We start from the raw sequence: 24,290 nt of genomic DNA, 5'->3' as shown, positions 1-24,290 counted from the left end.
AAATGCAATTTTTGAACCCCTTAATCAACTGTATTACTGTAATTGTTATGTATATGACTCTAATTATTAGCCATTTGCCAATGTGTAATATTTTTCTTCAGTTGTAAAACAGTAGAATCAGGGTGCCTGAGTGACTCGCTTGATTCAGCGTCCAACTCTTGTTCTCAGGTCAGGCCTTGATCTCAGAGTCATGAGTTCAAGCTCCATGTTGGGCTCCATGCTGGGCTTTTAGCCTACTTAAAAAAATAAATAAATAAAAATACAAGAATAGAATGAACATAAATACATCCATAAAGTAAGATGTTAAGCACCTAGGGTCTTTGAAAAATGGTGAGAACCAGGAAAATGCTCACAACATAACATTAAATTGTTTGTTTATTTAATGAGGATAGAGCCCTTTTTATAGACCATCTTGATTTACAGTTTATTTCCTGGAAATGTCAGGAAATCAAGTCATTATAATCATACCCTTTTCTCTTGTAAGTATAGTGTTTAAAACTGCCATGCTATTTATTAATGAGAAAAATAAAGAGAAAATAAAAACTTAACAATTTTAATAATAAAAAGGCCACACTATACATAATTTCTTTAGAGAGTATTTCTGCTTTGGCTTAGATTTTTAATTTTTGAACCCAATAATGTCTAGGGTAGAAGAGGCCTTTTTTTTCCTTCTTTTTTTGTCCATCTTTCAATGTCAAACAAGCTCCGGGGGTTACAAACTAGAGCAAGTTTAGAGTTTTTAGGAATTTGATTATCTATGCAAAATTTTTGTATGGTAGATTCTCGGGTAGTTGCAGGTTCAGTCAGTGGCAGTCTTTTCAGTGATTCTTCTTACCTGGGGACATTCACCTTGGTCATTCTCAGATTTTGACGATCATAAATATGAATGTGATTGTTACTATTATGATCTTATTTGTGATATGATAGGTAGTAAAAAGTGAGAATGGGGCCAAAATTAGAACCATCAAATAAATAACTTACACATCTGAGGGGGTGGATGCACTTAAAAAACCCATTACATGTTTCTAAAATCAGGATGCAGTAACCCTTCTTTTCTGAAAAACTGTTAAATTGAGTATATAATATATCAAGATACTGAAGAAATACCAGTGGGTCTTCTCCATTAGTGGGATTGTGAATGGTCTCTATTTCTTGTACCTTTCTGTATTTTCCAAACTCAGCAAAATGTAGTTTTTTTTCTAATAGCTTTAAATTTTGTAGCATGTTCATCGTTGTACACCAATCACCACAATTAAATTTAGACCATTCTCGGGGCTCCTGGGTGGCTCAGTGGGTTAAGCCGCTGCCTTCAGCTCAGGTCATGATCCCAGAGTTCTGGGATCGAGTCCCACATCAGGCTCTCTGCTCAGCAGGGAGCCTGCTTCCTCCTCTCTCTCTCTGCCTGCCTCTCTGCCTACATGTAATCTCTCTCTGTCAAATAAATAAATAAAATCTTTAAAAAAAAATTTAGACCATTCTCATCACCCCAAAGGAAACCGTGTACCTAATAGCCGTCACTCCCTATACCTTTCCACTCTCCAGCCCTAGGCAGTTAATGATCTACTTTATGTCTCTGTATTGCCTATTCTGATATATCACTTACTTTTGTAAAAAAAAAAAAAAATTTTTAATTGGTTTTCTTTTTTTAAAGATCTTATTTATTTGAGAGAGAGAAAGTGAGAACAAGTGCAAGCACAAATGGGGAAGGGGCAGAGGGAGAAGCGGACTTCCTACTGACCCGGGAGCTCCATGCGGGACTCAATCTCAGGACCTGAGATCATGACCTGAGCTGAAAGTAGCCAGTTAACCAGCTGAGCCACCCAGGCTCCCCAGGAGTTAACAGTTCTTTAACAACAAAAGAGTAATTATGTGAGGTGAAGGACCACATTAACTAACCTTACTGGAGTAAACACTTTACAGTGTGTATATGTATAACATCTTCATGTTCTATACCTTAAACTTACGTAATGTTTGGCTATTTTTTCTCAAGCTGGGGTGAGGGGGAGAGTTAACAATTCTAATTTCTGATCTTTTTCCCTCTCCAGATTTTATTGTGCAGTTTTTAGAACAGCAAGTTTGTACTTTGAACTGGGATGTAGGTTTTGTAATACAGACAATGAATGAAATTGGAGTGCCATTACCTAGACTATTAGAAGTATATGATCACTTGTTCAAGTCACGGGTAAGAAAAATATTAAATAAAATGAAATAATTTATTTAGTTAAAGTTAAACGTTTTCTAGATAAAAGAATATTTTGATTGTATGTTTATCAAAGTGTCTCATCATATGATAAAAATTACTTCAGAAACATGCTTCACTGGTTCAATATAAGAAATTATCATACTTTAACCTTCTAAAACTGATAATGAGTTGTTTTGCCATGTTTCATGATAAAAAGCAAATATTTCTTAGTAAACATATTTTCTTTACTCTTGGTGGAATAGGCTAAGCCCATTACATTTAAGAATCACCGTTTGTTTTATCAGAACAAAATAATACTGTATTTATTCTCTATAACTTCATCTAAAATGTCAGTGCTCAAAGATCTTCCTCACCACAAGAAAAAAACTTTGTAACTATGATGGTGATGCATGGTAACTAGACTTAGTATAGTGATCATTTCCCATACTGATTCCCATAACAACTCATATGTTGTACACCTGAAAGTGATATGATGTTATGTGTCAGTTATACCTCAATTAAAAAAATTCTTTCTCGATTAAAAAAAAAATCTTTCTGATAATATTGAACCTTATCAGACTATATATCTTATCATTTTTATCCTATGATAAAAGATCCAAATGAAACCTTGTTGACCTATATGATGTCTCTTAAGATAGCACCACCAAAACATTTATATGGTGCTTTACAAGACACTTGTATATCTCATTTATTTTATTTTATTTTATTTTAAGATTTTATTTATTTAACAGACAGAGATCACAGGTAGGCAGAGAGGCAGGCAGAGAGGAGGAAGCAGGCTCCCTGCAGAGCAGAGAGCCGACGCGGGGCTCGATCCCAGGACCCTGGGATCACGACCCGAGCTGAAGGCAGTGGCTCAACCCATTGAGCCACCCAGGCGCCCCTGTATATCTCATTTAAACCTTGAAATGAGCATCTGACAAGGGTAGAGATTTTAAATAAATAACCTGCTCATGTCTAGTTACCCAGAATGAGAATTAAGATTGTTTACTGGTTTAGTCTTTATTTATAATATCAGACTAAGTCTGCATAGGTTTAAAGCAAAAGCGGTATCACAGCTGACAAGAAGAAAATAAAAAAATAAAATAAGCATCTAATATTTTGTGGTTTCTAGATTATTTATCTGGTCATGGTTAATATTTGAACATCCTTGAAAACTGCATTGTGATGTTATTCTGTGGAGCATGTAAATTTCCTCTTGAGGAACCTGTGTTTCCTCTTGACAGGTGTGAGGAGATGTATCATTGCGGTTTTGATTTGTGTTTCCCTGATGATGAGTGATGTTGAGCATTTTTTCATGTGTCTTTTAGCCATTCTTATATCTTCTGCCCATTTCTTAACTGGATTATTTGTTTTGGGGTCTTGACTTTGATAAGTTCTTTATACATTTTGGATACTAATTCTTTATCACATATGTCCTTTCCATGTATCTTTTCCTATTAGTTGCCTTTTAGTTTTGTTGACTGTTTCCTTTGCTGTGCAGAAGCTTTTTATCTTGATGGAATCCCAGGAGTTCATTTTTGGTTTTCTTTCCTTTGCCTCTGGAGACATGTCTAATAAGAAGTTGCTGTGCCCAAGGTCAAAGAGACTGCTACGTGTCTTCTCTAGGATTTTGATGGATTCCTGTCTCACATTTTGGTCTTTCATCCATTTTGATTTTTTTTTTTTTTTTTTTTTTTTTTTTTTTTTGTATGGTGTAAGAAAGTGGTCCAGCTTCATCTGCCTGTTGTCCAATTTTCCCAGCACCATTTGTTGAAGAGGCTTTTTCCCATTGGATATTTTTTCTTACTTTGTTGAAGATTAGTTGACCATAGAGTTACAGGTCCCTTTCTGGGCATTCTGTTCTGTTCCATTGATCTATATATCTGCTTTTGTGCCAGTACCATACTGTCTTCTTAATTACAGCTTTGTAATAGAGCTTAAAGTTCAGAATTGTGCTGCTTCCAGCTTTGGTTTTCTTTTTCAACATTACTTTGGCTATATGGGGTCTTTTCTAGTTCCATACAAATTTTAGGATTGTTCTAGCTCTGTGAAAATTGCTGGTATTATTTTGATAGGGATTTCATTGAATGTGTGGATTGCTTAGGTAATACAGACATTTTAACAATATTTATTCTTCCATTCCATGAGCATGGAATGTTTTTCCATTTTTTTGTGTCATCTTCAGTTTCTTTCAGAAGTGTTCTGTGGTCTTCAGAGTATAGATCTTTACCTGTTTGGTTAGGTTTCTTCTTAGCTAGCTTATGGTTTTGGTGCAATTGTAAATGGGATTGATTCCTTGATTTCTCTTTCTGCTGCTTCATTATTGTACAGAAATGCAACAGACATCTGTGCATTGCTTTTATACCCTGCAACTTTGCTGAATTCCTGTATCAGTTCTAGCAATTTTTTGGTGGAGTCTTTTGGGTTTTCTACACAGAGCGTCATGTCATCTGTGAATAGTGAAAGTTTCACTTCTTCCTTGCCAATTTGGATGCCTTTTATTTCCTTTTGTTGTCTGATTACTGAGGCTAGGACTTCCAGTTCTATGTCAGACAACACTAGTGAGAGAGGACATCCCTGTCTTATTCCTGACCATAGCAGAAAAGCTCTGTTTTTCCCCATTGAGGATGATATTACTTGTGGGTCTCTTGTATATGGTCTTTATGATATTGAAGTATGTTCCTTCTATCCCTACGCTCTTAAGGGTTTTTATCAAGAAAGGATGCTGTGTTTTGTCAGATGCTATTTCTGCCTGTATGTAGAGCATTGTATGGTTCTTATTTATTTGTTTACTTATTTGATAGAGAAAGACACAGCGAGAGAGGGAACATAAGCAGGGAGAGTGGGAGAGGGATTAGCAGGCTTCCCGCCAAGCAGGGAGCCCTATGTGGGGCTCAGTCCCAGGACTCTGGGACTATGAACTGAGCCAAAGGCAGACGCTTAGTGACTGAGCCATCCAGGCACTTCAGAGTATCATACGGTTCTTATCCTTTTATTTATGTGGTATACACATGGATTGATATGTGGATATTAAAGCATACCTGCAGCCCAGGAATAAGTCCCACTTGGTTGTGGTGAATAATCCTTTTAATGTAATGTTGGATCCAGTTAGCTAGTATCTTGCTGAGAATTGGGGTTTTTTAAAATTATTTATTTGAGAGAGGGAGAGTGTGTGCAGGGGGAGGGCTGAGGGAGAGAGAATCCTCAAGCCAATTCCCAGCTGAGAGCTGAGCCCAATGCAGGGCTTGATTCTGAGACCCTGAGATCTGACCTGAACCAAAAGCAAGAGTTGGCTGCTTAATTGACCGAGTCACCCAGGAGCCCCTGGTTGAGAATTTTGTATCCATTTTCATCAGGGATATTAGTCTGTAATTCTCCATTTAAAAAAATTTATTTTATTTCTTATTTTAGAGTGTACCAGAGGGGGTGGGAGAAGGACAAGCAGACTCTGTGTCTGCACTGAGCAGGGAGCCCAACGCGGGGCTCAGTCTCATGACCCTGAGATCATGACCAGAGCAGAAATCAGGAGTCCAGTGCTCCACTCACTAAGCCATCCTGGAGCTCCCTGTAATTCTCCTTTTTAGTGGGATCTTTATCTGGTTTTGGAATCGAGGTAATACTGGCCTCACAGAATGAGTTTGGAAGTTTTCCTTCCGTTTCTGTTTTTTGGAACAGTTTAAGAAGAACGGGTATTCTTTTTTAAATGTTTGATAGAATTCCCCTGGGAAGCCATCCATCCCTGGATTCTTGTTGGGAGATTTTTGGTGATTACTGATTCAGTTTCTTTGCTGATTATGGGTCTATTCAGATTTTGTTTCTTCCTGTTTCCATTTTAGTAGTTTATATGTTTCTTGGAATGCATCCATTTCTTCCAGATTTCCTAATTTATTGGCATGTAATTCCTCATAATATTCTCTTATAATTGTATTTCTGCAGTGTTCGTTGTGGTCTCTTTCATTTGTGATTTTATTTATTTGGTCCTTTCTGTTTTCTTTTTGATAAGTCTCGCTATTTATTTTTTTTTTTTTAAATGTCTATTTGCATGGTTATGGTTCTCTACTCCTTTACTTTATCTTTAGGTCTAGAGTGAGTCTGTAAACAGGCATATCAATGAGTCTTGTTTTTTGGTTTTTTTTTTTTTTTAAATCTATTCTGATACCCTTTGTCTCTTGATTAGAACATTTACCCATTTACATTCAGAATAATAATTGATAGATATTAATTTAGTGCCATTGTATTACCTATAAAGACTCTGTTCCTGTAGATTGTCTCAGCTCCTTTCTATTCTTTGTTGCTTTTGGTCTCCTTCCCACTCAGAGGATCCCTTTTGATGCTTCTTGCAGAGCTAGTTTAGTGTTCATGAACTTCTTTAGTTTTTGCTTGTCTTGGAAACTCTTTTTTTTTTTTTTTTTAAGATTTTTATTTATTTATTTGACAGAGATCACAAGTAGACAGAGAGGCAGGCAGAGAGAGAGGGGGAAGCAGGCTCCCTGCTGAGCAGAGAGCCCGATGCGGGACTCGATCCCAGGACCCTGAAATCATGACCCGAGCCAAAGGCAGCAGCTTAACCCACTGAGCCACCCAGGCGCCCCTTTTTTTTTTTTTTTAAGATTTTATTTATTTATTTGACAGACAGAGATCACACGTAGGAAGAGAGGCAGGCAGACAGAGAGGGGAAAGCAGGCTCCCCACTGAGCAGAGAGCCCGATGCAGGGCTCGATCCCAGGACTCTGAGATCACGACCCGAGCCGAAGGCAGAGGCTTTAACCCACTGAGCCACCCAGTCGCCCCTTGTCTTAGAAACTTTTTATCTCTCCTATTCTGAATGACAGCCTTGCTGGATATAGTATTCTTGGCTGCTTATTTTTCCCATTCACAGCACATTGAATATATCATGCCACTTTTTTCTGGCCTGCCAGGTTTCAGTGGACATGTCTACTGCTAATCTTATGTGTCTACCCTCGTAGGCTAAGGACCTTTTTTGTTCCTAGCTGCTTTCAGAATTTTCTTTTTATCTTCATATTTTGTAAGTTTCACAATGATATTTTGTGGTATTCACCTATTTTTTTTATTTTGAGGGGAGTTCTCTGTGCCGCTTGGACTTGAACGCCTGTTTCCTTTGCCAAATTAGGGAAGTTTTCAGCTATAATTTGTTCAAATAGCCCATCTATCCCCTCTTCCCACTCTTCTTCTGGGACTCCTCTGATATAGATCCTGGTTTGCTGTATGGTCTTGCTGAGTTCCCTAAGTCCACCTACACAGTCTAATAGTTTTCTTTTCTTCTTCTCTTTAGCTTCATTATTTTCCATAATTTTATCATGTATATCACCTATTTGCTCTTCTGCTTCTTCAATCCTCATAGTAATTATATCCACTTGGTTTCACATCTCAAGCTATAGTATTTTTCATTTCAGCCTGACTAGTTTTTAGTCCTTTTATTTCCTCAACAAGGGTTTCTCTGGTGTCTTCTATGCTTTTTTCCAAGACCAGCTAGAAGTCTTGTAACTGTTTTTCTAAATCCTTACTCAGATATATTGCTTATATCTGTTTTGTACAGGTTCCTGGCTATGATTTCTTATTGATCTTTCTTTTGGGGAGAATTTCTCTCTTGTCATTTTTCTCTTGTCATTTTGGATAAGTTTCTGTCTTTTGCATGTTTTGAAAGCTTATTATGTTTCTTGAATCTGAGAGTAATACTATATTAAAAAGGTGTCAGGCGTGCCTGAGTGCTCAGTCAATTAAGCACCCAGCTTGATTTTGGCTCAGGTCATGACCTCATGGTCATGAGATCTCACCCCATGTCCTGCTTCACACTGGGCATGGAGCCTGCTTAAGATTCTATCTCCCTCTCCTTCTGCTCTTCCATATCTCTCTCTCTTTCCCTTTCTTTCTTTCTTTCTTTTTTTTTTTTTTTTAAGATTTTTATTTATTTATTTGACAGAGATCACAAGTAGTCAGGCAGGCAGAGAGAGATGGAGGTGAAGCAGGCTCCCTGCTGAGCAGAGAGCCCGATGCAGGGCTCGATTGCAGAACCCTGGGACCGTGACCTGAGCCAAAGGCAGAGGCTTTAACCCACTGAGCCACCTAGGTGCCCCTCCCTTTCTTTAAAAAAGAAAAAAAAAAAGTGTGGCAGAGTCATACACGTCCAGCGCGTGGCACTTCAAGAAGTGTTTCTGGTGTATGCTGTGTGGCCTCTGCTGTTGTGCTTTGACTGCTCTTTCCCACTGGTTAGTCCTCTGCAGAGCCCCTTCTTGTCATGAGGAGTGTATGGACCTTTTAACTAGATGTGCTTTGATTTATTTGTTAAAATAAACCTGGTGGGGGTGGGGAAGGAGGGACACCTGCATGGCTCAGTCAGTTAAGTGTCTGCCTTCAGCTCAGGTCATGATCCCAGCGTCCTGGGATTGAGTCCCACATCAGACTCCTTGCTTAGCAGGGAGTCTGCTTCTCCCTCTACCCTTCCTCCCTGCTTGTGAACTCTCTCTCTCTCTCTCTCTCTTAAATAAATAAAAATCTTAAGAAAAGAAAAACAAAAGGGAAGATGGAAGAAAAAAGAAAAGGACCCCTCCCCCCAAAAATCGAATAGACAATCAAAAACTATAAGCCTGATTCCAAGGAAAAAGAAGGGGGTGTGAGAAGCCTGATCCCCCAAAAGAGAAAAGGAAATGAAAAAAAAAAAACAAACAACAACAACAACAAAAAACTAAAGCCTAGTCCTAGTTCTACTGGTACTCAGGTGATGCTTTGAAGCACTCTGTGAGCATTAGAGTTGGTGCAGGCGTGCTTCCTGTGCTGGTCTTCTGGGGGAAAGACCTGCCACACTGACTCAGAGTCAGAACATTCCCAGTAAATAAGCACCGCAAGAGGTAGGGTTTGATGTAAGCAACCGCACCTCCACTAGTGATCTCTGAAGTCTTTGTATTGGTGGTAAGGGGGAAAATAGTGCCACCCCATTCTCTCTGCCCAAAACAGAGCATCTTACACCCCATGCTGTTCAGGAAGCCCTCAGAATAGTGAGAACACACCCATTGTCACAGTGCTCCTGCATTAAATGCTTATTTTAGTATTGAGAAATTTTGCCTGGGACTCTGAAGACTGGTTTAACTAATAATATAAATGGTTGAAAAATCAGTTGACTCAGTTTGCTTTAGAACTCATGGTGTATGCTTTCTTTATAGGATCCATTCTGGAACAGAATGAAGAAGCCACTGCACCTTTTGGATTGTATACATGTACTATTGGCAAGATATGTTGAGAATCCTAGCCAGGTTTTAAATTGTGAGAGGTAACTATGAATTAGCTATTGCCATTATAGCAAAACCTTAAATGTTTTTAATAAGTATCTGAACAACAAAGTTAGATGGGGGAAGATATGGAGAATTACTATTTGAATGGTATCAGTTAGCATATATGAAAGGTTAGAGTTTTTTCCATTTTTCAACCCCTGTTCTGAATACTATAGGTAAATGATGTAATTTATGAATTACTTCTAAACTCCTTCAGTTCAGTTATGTCTTTGTGAGATTATTGGCCATTTCAAGGTATATTTGTTTGAAAAGACCAAAAGAATGTAAGTAATTCAATATTAATTTAAAGAGTCATCCTTATTGTCCCCTTCGCATTATAATAATCTCCCAGAAGAACATGGTGGTCATGTGGTAATTCACCTTCCCCTGCATTTCTTGTCTGTTTTCATTGATTTACCGTTTACTTAATCATATGATCCTTGCTCTTTCTGGGATGATAGTAATGTTAGCAGAAGTTAGAGAGAAGTCTTACAGGAGGAAATGTTTCTAAATGTATCAACAGTTGATCAGGTATCTTTTCCTTTACAGGAGAAGATTTACAAATCTGTGCCTGGATGCCATTTGTGGTTATCTGGTTGAGCTTCAGTCTATGAGCTCTTCGGTTGCAGTACAAGCCATCACGGGAAATTTTAAATCTCTTCAGGCTAAACTAGAACGGCTTCATTAATTATTGTAGTGTATTGTCGTCCATGCATTTTAACCTGTAAAATAAAAGCTCAGCTGGGTCCGGATATCAGGTGCTCTAATTTAAGAATTTAAGAACAATTTTAATAGAAATAAGTGGCAATATCTACAAACAGTACATTTGCCAGATGAATTATTTTTTATTATTTTTTTGCTTTTTAATAATCACGTTAAAAAAACAATTGAAATAAGATTACTTACGATCGTAACACAAATATAAACATTTAGAAATTCTTATTTTTAATTTAATAAAGGCAGAAATTTTGAACTTAGAGTATTCATTTTCAAGTTAGTCCAAGGATGTTAATATCAAAACTTAAATAGGCTAGCTGAGCAAGTTCCATAACACTGGATTCTACAACAGTCCTAATATAGGCAAATAAACACTGCCTCTTAAAAAATTATTTAGGTTTCGGTTCATCTTTGGAAAGAAATTTCTTCCAACTACTAATATTGTCAGTTGTAATTCTTAAAGATTAATATATAGTTGGCTATTTTTTGAGCAGGTAGCAAATGTGTAACTACTACTCTATGTCCTAAAAACCTACAAAGAAAGATACTGTTTTCCTTTTAGTGTCTACCTACCAGTCCTTGCGACTGATTGCCGACCACATTAAAGCAGTGGTTCTCAAATGTATGCACCAAACCAGCAGAGAAGCATCATCTGGGAATTTGCTCCCTGTTTGATTCTTTTTCCTCCCAATCAATAACCACAACAAATGAGTTTTACCCAAGACACAATATATAAAGTAAAATTGTTAGTGATGGAGATTTTAGTCTTCAGCAAATTGGAATAACTAAACCAAGTCATGGCAGCAACAAGGAAGGAGAACAGAGTAGGAATGGCCAGGACTGACAAAAAAGCGAGGACATGGACTTCTTTCCTCTCACCTTTAATGCCATCAAGAGTAATTGCCTTCTACTTATTGTCACTGAAGCATGTCTAACAATTTTTATAGTACATTTTGAAAATAGTTTTCCTTCCCTTCTTTTTTCCCCAGGTCATGGGTTGACCTTTTCATATTTATTCTCTTAGAATTTAGTTCCCTTTTTCCTATATCTAATTCATAATATTTAATAGACTATCAAAATGTCACTCATTAGATACCACTACCTCTCATATTTTTCAGCTTTTAGTTCCTTAAGTTTAGTTTTCTGGAATATGTAAAACGAATGTAAGTTATGCATTGTTAACTCTATAAACTTAAAATTTTGTTACGTCTACTTAAAATGAAAGTCTTACTTAAATGGTATTTAGCCATGACTCCAATTCTACTATATATATGTATTTTTAAGCCCATTTACACACAAGCATATTAATATATATGTTATGTTAAATATACTCAACTCAGATATTGAAGCTAGATCTTTCAAAAGGACTGTAAGCTAGCATGGCTAAATGGTCCTTAGGAGTCAGAAATCTGAACCCTGTTCTTTCTATCACAGAACACTTTTGAGAAGGTTTAACAGTTCTAGCTGCACAGCAAATGTTTTCCATACTTTTGGGGAGGGTGAGATCCCTAAGAGAAATTAGTGCATTTTCAGCTTTCTAGAACAGTGTTTCTAAAACTTGTAATTCATAAGAATCACCTGGATAACCTGCTAAAACCAGGTGTTCCACCTCTAATGTGATACTGATACTGGTGGTCAGTGGATCAAGCTTGGAATAGCATTGTTCTCGCACATTTATCACTGTATTAATATATCTCATACTTGATGTTTAGTCAACACATTATTTCTTTATACTGACAATTAAACATATATAGGCAATGAATAATAAGTTGAACATTATTTATGAAACAGTGCATTCATTGTAGGCAATGACGAGTCACTGAAGACCTTGATTGTGACATATTAGTTTTAGATAGATCATTTTCATTTGGCAAAATGGTCAGGAAAGAAGAGAAAGAACCTGTTTTTGAGTAATTGCGCAGGGTATGGGATATTGACCGTGAAATGCATGTGATTATGGTCAGCATTTCTTTAGTTATAACATATGTGACTTACTAGTGACTTTTTCATTGAACACTTCTCTGCTGATCACATGCATTTCCTCCACATTTATGTTATATAGTTAATTTCAGTCTCAGGATTCACAGATTGCTCATTCTCTTCCTCAGGATACTTCCCACCTCATTTTTCCTCTTATTCATGAGAGGAAAAATTGTGATAGTGATACAGTTGTATCAAGAAAATGAAGAACTGGAATATTGAATGTAAAGGTCTTGAAAGGGCACATAATTTTCTTTCATTTTCTATCAGTTTCTTCATTTTAAATTTTCTTAATAATAAAATTTTTTTCCAGAATATTTTTGAGTCTTCTGGTTAATCATTTAAACTCTTCAAACTTCAAACATTTTCCTAAGAAACAATTTTTTCGGGATGCCTGGGTGGCTCAGTCAGTGAAACGCCCACCATCGGCTCAGCTCAGGATCCAAAGTCCTGGGATCCAGCTCCGCACCAAAGTCCCTACTCAGCAAGGACCCTGCTTCTCCTTCTCCCTCTCCCTCTGGGAGCTCCCCCTATTTATTTCTCTCAGATAAATAACTAAAAATCTCTAAAAAACAACAACAACAAATTTGGGGTGCCTGGGTGGCTCAGTTGGTGAAGTGTCTGCCTTCAGTTAGGTCATGATCCCAGGGTCCTGGGATCGAGCCCGGCATCTGTTTCCCTGCTCGGTGGGAAGCCTGCTTCTCCCTCGGCCCATGCCTCCCGCTTGTGTTCCCTCTCTCACTGTCTCTCTGTCAAATAAATAAATAAAACTTAAAAAATAGACTCTGCTTTGGAGCAATAGCCTTTTACTCCTGTCATTTTGCAGGCAGCTTCATATTTTCCCAGTTTTTGCATTAGGATGACCTTTCAAGGATATGAGAAGCCTCATCAGAACATCCGAGGATATGATACTTTTCACCCTCAGATATATCAAATAGTTTGACCTCATTCTCCCCTTAAAAATTAATACAGAAAGGGGCTCCTGGGTGGCTCAGCGGGTTAAGCCGCTGCCTTCGGCTCAGGTCATGATCTCAGGGTCCTGGGATCGAGTCCCGCATAGGGCTCTCTGCTCAGCGGGGAGCCTGCTTCCCTCTCTCTCTCTCTGCCTGCCTCTCCTTCTACTTGTGATTTCTTTCTGTCAAATAAATAAATAAAATCTTTAAAAAATAATTAATACAGAAAAAAAAACCCACAAAACCCAAACCTGAACTCATGATCTTCCTCCACTTTGTTATCAAAATCTTACATCCTTTAAAAGTGAATCTGCTTGGACTCTGATAGATCTCTTTTATTTTAGTCAAGCAGAATTTTTTTTTAAATGCCTTCGGCTCAGGTCATGATCCCAGGGTCCTGAGGTTGAGTCCTACCTGCTCAGCGGGAGCCTGCTTCTCCTTCTTCTACAGCCCCCCTTGCATGTGCACATGTGTGTATGCTCTCTCTCTCTTTCAAATAAATAAATATTTTAAAAACCAAACAGTAGCTTTCAAAAAAATAAGAGGTAGTTTCCAGTATATGATATTTATCTTTTTTAAGACTTTATGTATTTATTTGAGAGAGAACTTGAGAAGGGAAGGATCAGAGGGAGAAGCAGACTCTCCCCTGAGCAGGGAGCACAATGCGGGACTCCATCCTGCGACTCCAGGATCATGACCTGAGCTGAAATCTCAGTCACCCAACCAACTGAAGCACCCAAGCACCCCAATATACGATTTTTTAAAAACTGACTTTGAAGCACTTCTGTGGCATCCGATTGAGCATCTGATTCTTGATTTCAGCTCAGGATTCTGAGATTAGGCCCTGTGTCAGGCTCTGGGCTAGGTGTGAAGGCTGCTTGGAATTCTCTCTCTACCTCTCCCCTGCGTGCCCTCCCCCAAAACAAAACAACCCTGATATTAATTGAAATAATATAGAGAATAGCACACAAATCATAGGATAAGTTTTCTCATAAAGAACACACTTGTTTACCACTGGGTGGAGATATATTACCTAAAAGCATGTATATTCTTTCCTATGTCTAGTCTTGATGCCAAGGAATTTGAGCCAACCTTAATTTTTTACCTACTTTTTTCCCTCCCCTTTTCCTTTTGATAGCTTTTTTTTTTTTTTAAAGATTTTATTTATTTTTTTGACAGATCACAAGTAGGCAGAGAAGCAGGCAGAGGTTGGAGAGGAAAGGATGTTCCCTGCTGGGCAGAGATCCTGATTTGAGGCTTGGGGCTCCATCCCAGGACCATGAGATCATGACTTGAGCTGAAGTCAGAGGTTTAACGCACTGAGCCACCTGGGCGCCCCTTGATAGGTTTTCTGAAAGTAGAAATAACTCCAATTTCTCTTTAAACAAGAGAATTGAGATGCCTGGGTGGCTCAGTCTTTAGGCATCTGCCTTCGGCTCAGGTCATGATCCCAGAGCCGTGGGACTGAGCCCCACATGGGCTCCCTGCTCAGCAGGAAGCCAGCTTCTCCCTCTCCCCCCCTCCCCACTTCTGTTCCCTCTCTAGCTGTGACTCTGTCAAATAAATAAGTAAAATGTTAAAAAATAAAATAAATGAGAGGAGAATTTAGGACTTGAAATTAAAAGGATGCATGTTACAACAGTACTGTTACACCCATCTGAAGATAAAGAACGAATGGCAGCTTGGTAAACTATCAAAGCTTCCCCACACAGTCCACTGCCAGGTTACACAGTTGTTGTAGGTCTCTTTCTGAAGTACAGCCTCAGAAGAGAAGTGAGAGGGTGAGTCCCTATTACTGAGATGACATATGAATGCCAAGTGCTTGCCATGAGAAATAGTCTTTTCTCTGACAACTCTGGCAACTCCAACGGATTGTGTAATTCAGTTTAATAGTTTCTGTTGAACTGGAAGATGGTCAAAATGGCTTCTCACTTGTTATCTGCCCACGTACATGATAAATTGACCCTCCAAATGACAAGCAAAGGGAAGCATAACTACAAAATGTCCACATTTCAGGTGACAGGGAAAATCCATGATTAGTTATTGCTACTACAATCTCGTAACTCACCTTGTCACAGTGATTAGTCTATAAGTGACACTTAACTAAAGCCTAAACCAATCAATGCTTTTTTTTTCTTTTTTTAGGACAAGTGGTTAACTCAAAGTGGGTATGTGATTTGAAATGTTTGAATCAGAATGAAGCACAGATTGAGGAAATAGATTTTTTTTCCTTGATGTGTGACAGTGTAGGGTATGAGACATCTCTAGCCTTTTGGTACCATAGCAGAAATGATATTTTAAATAATATCTTGGGGGGAAGCCTGGGTGGCTCAGTTGTTTAAGCAGCTGCCTTCAGCTCAGGTCATGATCCCAGCGTCCTGGGATCGAGTCCCACATCGGGCTCCTTGCTCGGCAGGGAGCCTGCTTCTCCCTCTGGCTCTGCCTTCCACTCGGTCTGCCTGTGCTCGCTCTCGCTCGCTCTCTCTCTGACAAATAAATAAATAAAAATCTTTTTTAAAAATAAATAAATAAATAAATAATATCTTGGGATTATATTCATTAAAATTTGTTGTCTTACATATTGTATCAGTCACGGTTCTAAGAAAGAAAAACACAAGAAAATGGGTTTGTGGTGTGTATTTTTATAGGAATTTGATATTACGGAATCAGTAGAGCTGGTTTAAGTCTCTGTAAGACTGTTTCTTTGCATCAGATGTTGGAGCTTGAAGTTCATAGAGCTGTCAGGCAACAAGGGAAGATGGCTGCAAAGGAAAAGAGGGTAAAGCCAGGTCGGACCCTACAAGCATGAACTGAAGTTCATGAGGACGGACCAAAATCCTTGTCAGTTTTTGTTGCTTCTGACCATGGTGGTATTGATGTCCTGCAGAAGCTGAGTCCTTCATGGAGCTAAATACTTACACCTGGCCCAGGAGTTGGAGACTTTGAAAGAGACTTTGGAACTAACTCAAGGGAAGTTAGAGCAGCTGCAAAGCCAGCAGATAAGTGACCACCTATGTGAGCTCTAAGACAGCTGCTTCACTTCTGCCCCTGAAATCTCCCATAAAAATCTCCCTTGCGGGGGCGCCTGGGTGGCTCAGTGGGTTAAAGCCTCTGCCTTCGGCTCAGGTCATGATCCCAGGGTCCTGGGAAAGAGCCCCACATTGGGCTCTCTGCTCAGCAGGGAGCCTGCTTTCTCCTCTTTCTCTCTGCCTGCCTCTTTGCCTACTTGTGATCTCTGTCAAATAAATAAATAAAATATATTTTTTTAAAGATTTTATTTATTTATTTGACAGACAGAGATCACAAGTAGGCAGAGAGGCAGGCAGAGAGAGAGAGAGGGAAGCAGGCTTCCTGCGGAGCAGAGAGCCCGATGCGGGGCTCGATCCCAGGACCCTGAGATCATGACCCGAGCCGAAGGCAGCAGCCCAAACCACTGAGCCACCCAGGCGCCCCATAAATAAATAAAATCTTAAAAAAAAATCTCCCTTGTTGGGGGGCGGGGTGTGGGGGGGAGAATCTTCCCTGTGGTCTACTCTGGCTAGAAACCTACCAGGAGGGGATTCAGCCTAGCCAAGTTGACACAGTACAAATCTATCATTACAACCCATTCATTGAATCAGTGACGTTTACCTCTTTATATAGAAGATAGATACCGGGGTGCCTGTGTGGCTCAGTTGGTTAAGCATCTATCTGCCTTTGCCTCAGGTCATGATCCCAGGGTCCTCGGATCAAGCCCCGTGTCAGTCTCTCTATTCAGCACGGAGCTAACTTCTCCCTCTCCCTCTACCTGCCGCTTCCCTTGCTTGTGCTCTCTCTGTCAAATAAATAAATAAATAAAATCTTTTGAAAAAAAAAAATCTAGATATACCAACCAGTTTTTTCAAAACGGGTTTGTCGCCAAAACAGGTGTCATGAAAAACACTGCTAAACCTAAACCTAAATGGAAAAGGAAAAGTCTCATATCAACATCGGGGACTCATAGACCTGGGCAAATCTGCCACTACTGGTCATCTGATGTACAGATGTGGTGAGATCAACAAAAGAACTATCGGGAAAAATTTGAGAAGGAAGCTGCTGAGATGGGAAAGGGCTCCTTCAAGTATGTCTGGGTCTTGGATAAACTGAACGCTGAACGTGAATGTGGTATCACCATTGATATCCCTGTGGAAATTTGAGGCCAGCAAGTACTATGTCTTGATGCCCCAGAACACAAAGACTTTCTCAAAAGCATGATTACGGGCATATCCCAGGCTGACTGTGCTGTCCTGATGGTTGCTGGTGGTGTTGATGTATTTGAAGCAGGTATCTCCATGAATGAGCAGGCCTAGAGCATGCCCTTCTGGCTTACACACTGGGTGTGAAACAACTAATTATTGGTGTTAACAAAATGGATTCCACTGAGCCACCCTACAGCCAGGAGAGATATGAGGAGATGGTTCAGGAAGTGAATCGTTAATCAGTTAACAGAAGTTAATCGTTAAGAAGCACCTACATTAAGAAAATTGTCTTCAACCCCAACACAATAGCATTTGTGCCAATTTCTGGTTGGAACGGTGACAACATGCCGGAGGCAAGTGCTAACATACCTTGGTTCAAAGGATGGAAAGTCACCCGAAAAGATGGGAATGCCCTTGGAACCACCCTGCTTGAAGCTCTGGATTGCATTCTGTCACCAGCTCGTCCAACTGACAAGCCCTTGCATCTGCCTCCAGGACGTCTACAGAATTTGTGGGCCGAGTGGAGACTGGTGTTCTTCAACCTGGCATGGTGGCCCCCTTTGCTCCAGCCTCCAGAGAGGCTGCCTGCCTCTCTGCTGCCTCTCTGCCTACTTGTGATCTCTGTCTGTCAAATAAATAAATAAAATCTTTTTTTTTTTAAAGGGAAAAATAGAAAACAAAAAACCTTTAAAAAAAAATTCCAAATCTCTTGGAAGGAAAGTGCAAACAGTGCAGTTTGGGTAAAGGATCTATTTTTCAACCAGTCACCTATGGCTAGTATCACATAGCACAGAAATGGCTGCTGCGTGCTTATTGGAGGCCTTTTAGCACAAGGGGAAACATTTTAAGTTGAGGTTTGTTACAAGATGGAGTGTGAATTATTTTTTTTAAATAAGCTTTTGATTTGAAATTTTTTAAAAGATTTTATTTATTTATTTGAGAGACAGACAGTGAAAGAGAGCATGAGAGGGGAGAAGGTCAGAGGGAGAAGGAGACTCCCGGTGGAGCTGAGAGCCCGACACAGGACTCGATCCCTAGACTCAGGGATCATGACCAGGGCCAAAGGCAGTTACCCAAAAAACTGAGCCACCCAGGTACCGGAGTGTGAATTATTATTTTTTTTAAAGATTTTATTTATTTATTTGACAGAGATCACAAGTAGGCAGAGAGGCAGGTGGAGAGAGAGAGAGAGGAAGGGAAGCAGGCTCCTGGCTGAGCAGAGAGCCTGATGCGAGGCTCGATGCGGGGCTCGATCCCAGGACCCTGAGACCATGACCTGAGCCGAAGGCAGAGGCTTAACCCACTGAGCCACCCAGGTGCCCCATGGAGTATGAATTATTTAAGATAAGACTAGGCTGCCGTATCAAAAAGCCCCTACAATAAATCAGTGGCCTAAAGAAGAGAGACATTTATTTCTCTCTTATACTACTATTACAAGGTACTGATTCAGTTGGAGGAGTAGCTCTCATCCATACAATTATTCAGAGATTTAGCTTCCTTCAGAATACTGGCTCTGGCATTCTTCAGTGTCTCATTGCATAATCAAACTGGGTCATGGTGGATTTCAGCCAAGGGAAGAGGAAAATGAGAAACTATGTCCACGATAGTAAGATCTGAGCCCAGAAGTTGTACACCATATTTCTGCTTAGGTTGCATTAGAGGGAACTTACTTAATCACATGGGCATTGTAAGGGAGGCTGGGAAATGCAGATTGGCAATATACCCAGTAATACTGAAAGAGTGTTTTGGTGCACAATTATTATTATTATTATTATTATTATGGATCATTAATTTGGTGGACAATTATTACAAGTAGTTACATTTTAAAATATTAATATTAAAAGTACTAATATGTATTTTCTGCCTTCAAAGTTATCACAGTTTTGGTAAGGAGATAGAAGACTCAAACATTAAGGTACATATGGATTACTTGAGACTTATTAAATTGCAGATTTTGACTCAGTAGGTTTGGGTGGGTGGAGCCTAGAGATCTGCCTTCCTAACGAGCTCCCAGTGATGCCACAGTTCAGGTCCTTGGACCATACTTTGAGTAGCAAGTAGTTGCAGATTCAGCAGAGAGAATGGCAGTTGAACTACACCTATGTGTTATGATGATTAGAAGTCCAAGTTCGGTGGGGTGTCTTGGTGGCGTAGAAGGTTAACCATATGACTCTTGGTTTTGGCTCAGGTTGTGATTTCGGTATGGTGATCTTGGAGTTGTGATCTTGGGGTTTTGAGGTCAATCCCCATGTTGCACCCAGCATCACACCCCACCCCATGCTCAGTGCAGAGTCTGCTTAAGATGGTTTTTTTCCTCTCCCTCTGCCCCTCCCCCTCTCAAATAAATAAGTAAATCTTTTGAAGAAAAGAAAAAAAAGGGGGGGAATCCAGATTTGGATGTTAGACGTCCTGTGTTTTATTCCAAACTCTATGATCTACTGGCCGCTTTTAATTGCTTACCTTTAAGCAAGACCTTTAAGATTTTTAGTAACTGGGGTGCCTGGGTGGCTCAGTGGGTTAAGCCGCTGCCTTCGGCTCAGGTCATGATCTCAGGGTCCTGGGATCAAGTCCCGCATCGGGCTCTCTGCTTCCCTCTCTCTCTCTCTCTCTCTCTCTGCCTGCCTCTCCATCTACTTGTGATTTCTCTCTGTCAAATAAATAAATAAATAATCTTAAAAAAAAAAAAGATTTTTAGTAACAGAGAACCTAAACTGGGTTTAATAGTTAAGCCAAACAATAAATGATTGGCTCGTTAATGTAGGGATTCAGCAGGTTTGTTGCAAGTTTTGATCAAGTGGGGTTTTATTTTTATTTTTCTCTAATTCACTTCACTCTGCCCTTTGTCTTCAAGTTGGCTTCTTTTGTGGTAAAGTGAGAAGATGGCAAATCTACCATTTCACAAAGAAAATGTTGTTTATAATTTTTTTTCTGTAATTGAATATTCTTCATAAGGCTCCACCCCAGTGTATAGCAGGGAAAGTCTTTATCTTGACAATTTATAGTACTTCCATTTCTTCTTTGGTAAGAATTTCAAATAAATGCTGTATCTTGTGGATTTTTTCTTCTCATTCTACTTAATCTACAGGGTAGATTATGATATTGGGAGGAGAGGTTACATGCCCTAAAGGCAATGGGGGAGAGAGTACCTTTGTTCAGACTTTGTTTTCTATTTTCTTACCCACTGCTTCAGGGTGTTTGATGTTTGTTCCTGATCTCTTGGGCTGGTATCTACTGTAATACAGCCAGTAAACCTTTTTCTCCCTTGATGGTGCTACACTTGTCCACCAAGTCTAAGCCTTTGTCTTTCCATTTTGTGTCTCTTTAGTGGCTCCCCTTGCTCTCAACTTCCCCAGAATATGTGAGTTATATGCCTTGAACTTGATGTAAGAACTGAGAGCAGCTCAGTTTCTTTCCCTATCATATTACCATGTTTTATTCTGGTGGGATCACCCCCATATTGGGAGTGGGCATTCTAAAGGACAATTTTTTTTCCAATGACAGAGGAAAACTACTTGGCTTTCCACTTTCTTCTTAATCTCATCCTCATGAGATTTTATCTTGAAATACATGCATCTCTGATTCCTTGTTTCCACTAAGCCAGAGGGGCTGCTGCCTCTTCTTGCCCGCACAGTACTCCTCTTCCACATATCCAGGGTCTTCTCTGGACTGCCCCTGCATTGTGGCTTATGGCAAAATGCCATATTCAGACTTTAATGTTTTGAATTTGATATTTAACAAGAAATAAAAGAAATAAAGCTGAACTGTTTAGACAGCTGTCTTGTGAAAAAACTAATTTTACTTGGAAACTTGAAACTGAAAATGAAAACGTTTTTTAGGTGATATCTATCTTCTTTTTTGTCTCATTAAACTTTTGTTTTAATGGGTCTCAAAATTCTGTGACAGATTTTTGATCAAGTTGTTTCCAGTAAAAAGTACTGATTTTAAAAAATAATAACTTAAAACTGACACACACGGGGCACCTGGGTGGCTCAGTGGATAAAGCCGCTGCCTTCGGCTCAGGTCATGATCTCAGGGTCCTGGGATCGAGTCCCGCATCGGGCTCTCTGCTCAGCGGGGAGCCTGCTTCCTCCTCTCTCTCTCTCTCTCTCTGCCTGCCTCTCTGCTTACTTGTGATCTCTGTCAAATAAAATAAATAAAATCTTTAAAAAAAAAAACCTGACACACACACACACACAAATAAAATAAGATTTTATTTATTTATTTGACAGAGATCACAAGTAGGCGGGACGTGGGGGTGCAGGCTCCCTGTTGAGCAGAGAGCCAGATGTGGGGCTTGATTCCAGGACTCTGGGATCATGACCTGAGCCGAAGACAGAGGCTTTAACCCACTGAGCCACCCAGGCACCCGAGATTTGGAATTTTGAACTGAGAATAATTGGAATTGAGTCATGTTAGTGGCAAGGTTTTAAAGCTGTGTTGTACAATACAGGAACCACTAGCCACATTTGTTTATTTGAATTTAATTTAAATGGAATAAAACATAATAAAATAAATCAGTGTCTCAGCTGCACTAGTTACATTTCAGGTGCTTAATACCATTGTGGCTAATGGCTACCATTTTGGGCAAAGCAGACATAGATTATTTTCACCATTACAGAAATTTCTACTAGAGAGCATTATTCTACAGAGAACACTCATGATCTGTCGTGGTTATAGTTCTTCCCAAGAACTGTTTGTTAAAACCACTCCCTTAGATTCTGTGGGATACACCAGAGTTTCTACAATAAATTCCCTCTCTTGCTCAAGCTAGTCAGATTTGCTTTTATTATCTACTACCAGAAGGATTTTAGTTACTTTATGGCTATTGTAACCCTTACTACAAAATATCAAAACTGCTGCTGTGGGAATTCTGAGGCTTATTTTTATTTGACCTTACTTGCATTTTCCCATGGTTGGCTACTCCTTCCTAGATTCATCCTTCTTAGGTTTTCTTTTGGTTCTCTTCCACCCCTTGGACATTCTTATAAGAACTAGTATTCTTGAGCCCATGGGTGGCTTAATTGATTAAGCCTCTGACTCTTGCTTTTGGCTCAGGTCATGATCTGGGGGTGGTGAGAAGGGCTCCACTCTCTGTGCAGGAGTCTCCCTGGGATTCTCTCCCTCTCCCCCGTCCCTCCCCCTGACACCTGCATGTGGATGTGCTCTTTCTCTAAAATAAATAAATCTTTGTATGCATTTTTGATATTCTAGTGAGAAAAAAGGTATAGTGACATCAGTTTAAATGAGAATAAGAATGGGGTGCCTGGGTGGCCCAGTGGGTTAAGCCTCTGCCTTCCGCTTGGGTCATGGTCTCAGGGTCCTGGGATGGAGCCCTGCATCGGGCTCTCTGCTTGGCGGGGAGCCTGCTTCCTCCTCTCTCTGCCTGCCTCTCTGCCTACTTGTGATCTCCCTCTCTTTCTGTCAAATATATAAATATTTTTTTTTAAAAAAAGAGGATAAGAATAATTTAAAAATCTTATAAAAATAAGTTTAGTTATTTCATATTTTCATATAACTTACATCAACAAAATTAAAAAATAAATGGCAGATTTGCTCTATTTGGCAGAATAATTAATTCTCATAAGTAATTATTTGTAATAATAAAAACTTGAACAGTGCAATTGAACAAATGATCAGGGACTATAAAGAGATAATTCATTAAAAAAGGAATTAAACTACAAATGGGTAGTAAATATTTGAAAAATGTTCAATCTCATTAGAAATCAAAAATGCATATTGAGATAATGAGTTACCACTGTCACCTATTTGACATAGATTCAAATGAGGATAAATGTCAATTTTGTAATATACGTATCAGGCTCTACCTTGACTTCACACTTGAATCCCCTGGGGAAATAATAATAATAATATTATTATTATTTTTTATTTATTTATTTATTTATTTATTTATTTATCTATTTATTTATTTGACAGACAGAGATCACAAGCAGGCAGAGAGGCAGGCAGCGAGAGAGGAGGAAGCAGGCTCCCTGCCCAGCAGAGGGCTCCATGCGGGGCTCCATCCCAGGACCCTGGGACCATGACCTGAGCCGAAGGCAGAGGCTTTAACCCACTGAGCCACCCAGGCGCCCCATATTATTATTATTTGAAAAAGGTTTCGTTTTATTTATTTGACACAGAGAATGGGAGAGAGGGAACATAAACAGGGGGAGTATGAGAGGGAGAAGTAGGCTTTCCTCAGAGCAGGGAGCCCCCATGTGGGGCTAGATCCCAGGGCCCTGAGATCATGACCTGAGTCAAAGGCAAACACTTAACCACTGAGCCACCCAAGTGCCCCTATTTTATTTTTTATGTGTGATTCTTTTTATTTTATTTATTTTTTTAATTTTAAGTCTAGTAAAGACCTGGGGAACTTTTAGAGATTCATTGATTTTTTTTGTTGTTGTTCTTTTTATTTGAGAGAGGGGAAAAGCAGAGAGAGCATAAACAGGGAGAGAGGCAGAGGGAGGGAGAAAATCTCAAGCTCCATGCTCACAGCGACCCTGATCTGGGACTCATCTCACCACTGAGATCATGACTTGATGACTTGATTTGGCCCAAGAGTCCACACTCAAGGGACTGAGCACTACTAGACCTGCAGAACTTCTTAAAAGGTGTGTGTGTGTGTGTGTTTTAAAAGATCTTATGTATTTATTTGACAGAGATCATAAACAGGCAGAGGCAGGCAGAGAGGGGGAAGCAGGCTTTCCGCTGAGCAGAAAGCCCTATGTGGGGCTCAACCCTAGGACTTTTGAGATCATGACCCAAGCCGAAGGCAGAGGTCTTAACCCGCTGAGCCACTCAGGCACCCAGAACTGCAGAATTTCTAAACACAATACTGAGTTCTATCCCGGATCACTCAAATCAGAATCTTCAGTAGCGAACCCCAAGTGCCAGTATTTTTTTAAAAGTTCTCCAAATAATTCTCATAGGCAGCCAGAATCGAGAAACA

General features: G+C 39.6%; 1 protein-coding gene across 1 annotated transcript in view; it reads left to right on the top strand.

Moving 5' to 3' along the window:
* The window catches only part of NUP155 (nucleoporin 155), a 67,341-nt gene extending 54,856 nt beyond the window's left edge, over nt 1-12,485 (top strand). The window contains exons 33-35 of the mRNA XM_059173823.1: nt 2,046-2,182; nt 9,364-9,470; nt 10,021-12,485. Of these exons, the coding sequence (XP_059029806.1) occupies nt 2,046-2,182; nt 9,364-9,470; nt 10,021-10,159 (383 nt within the window). The 3' untranslated portion in view covers nt 10,160-12,485. The remainder of the gene's footprint in view (nt 1-2,045; nt 2,183-9,363; nt 9,471-10,020) is intronic.
* Nucleotides 12,486-24,290: the final 11,805 nt, after the last annotated feature.

The sequence above is a fragment of the Mustela lutreola genome, chromosome 5, assembly GCF_030435805.1.
Source record: "Mustela lutreola isolate mMusLut2 chromosome 5, mMusLut2.pri, whole genome shotgun sequence".
NCBI lineage: Eukaryota > Metazoa > Chordata > Mammalia > Carnivora > Mustelidae > Mustela > Mustela lutreola.
Note: the sequence above shows the minus strand (reverse complement) of the source record. Positions and strands in the feature narration are given on the sequence as shown.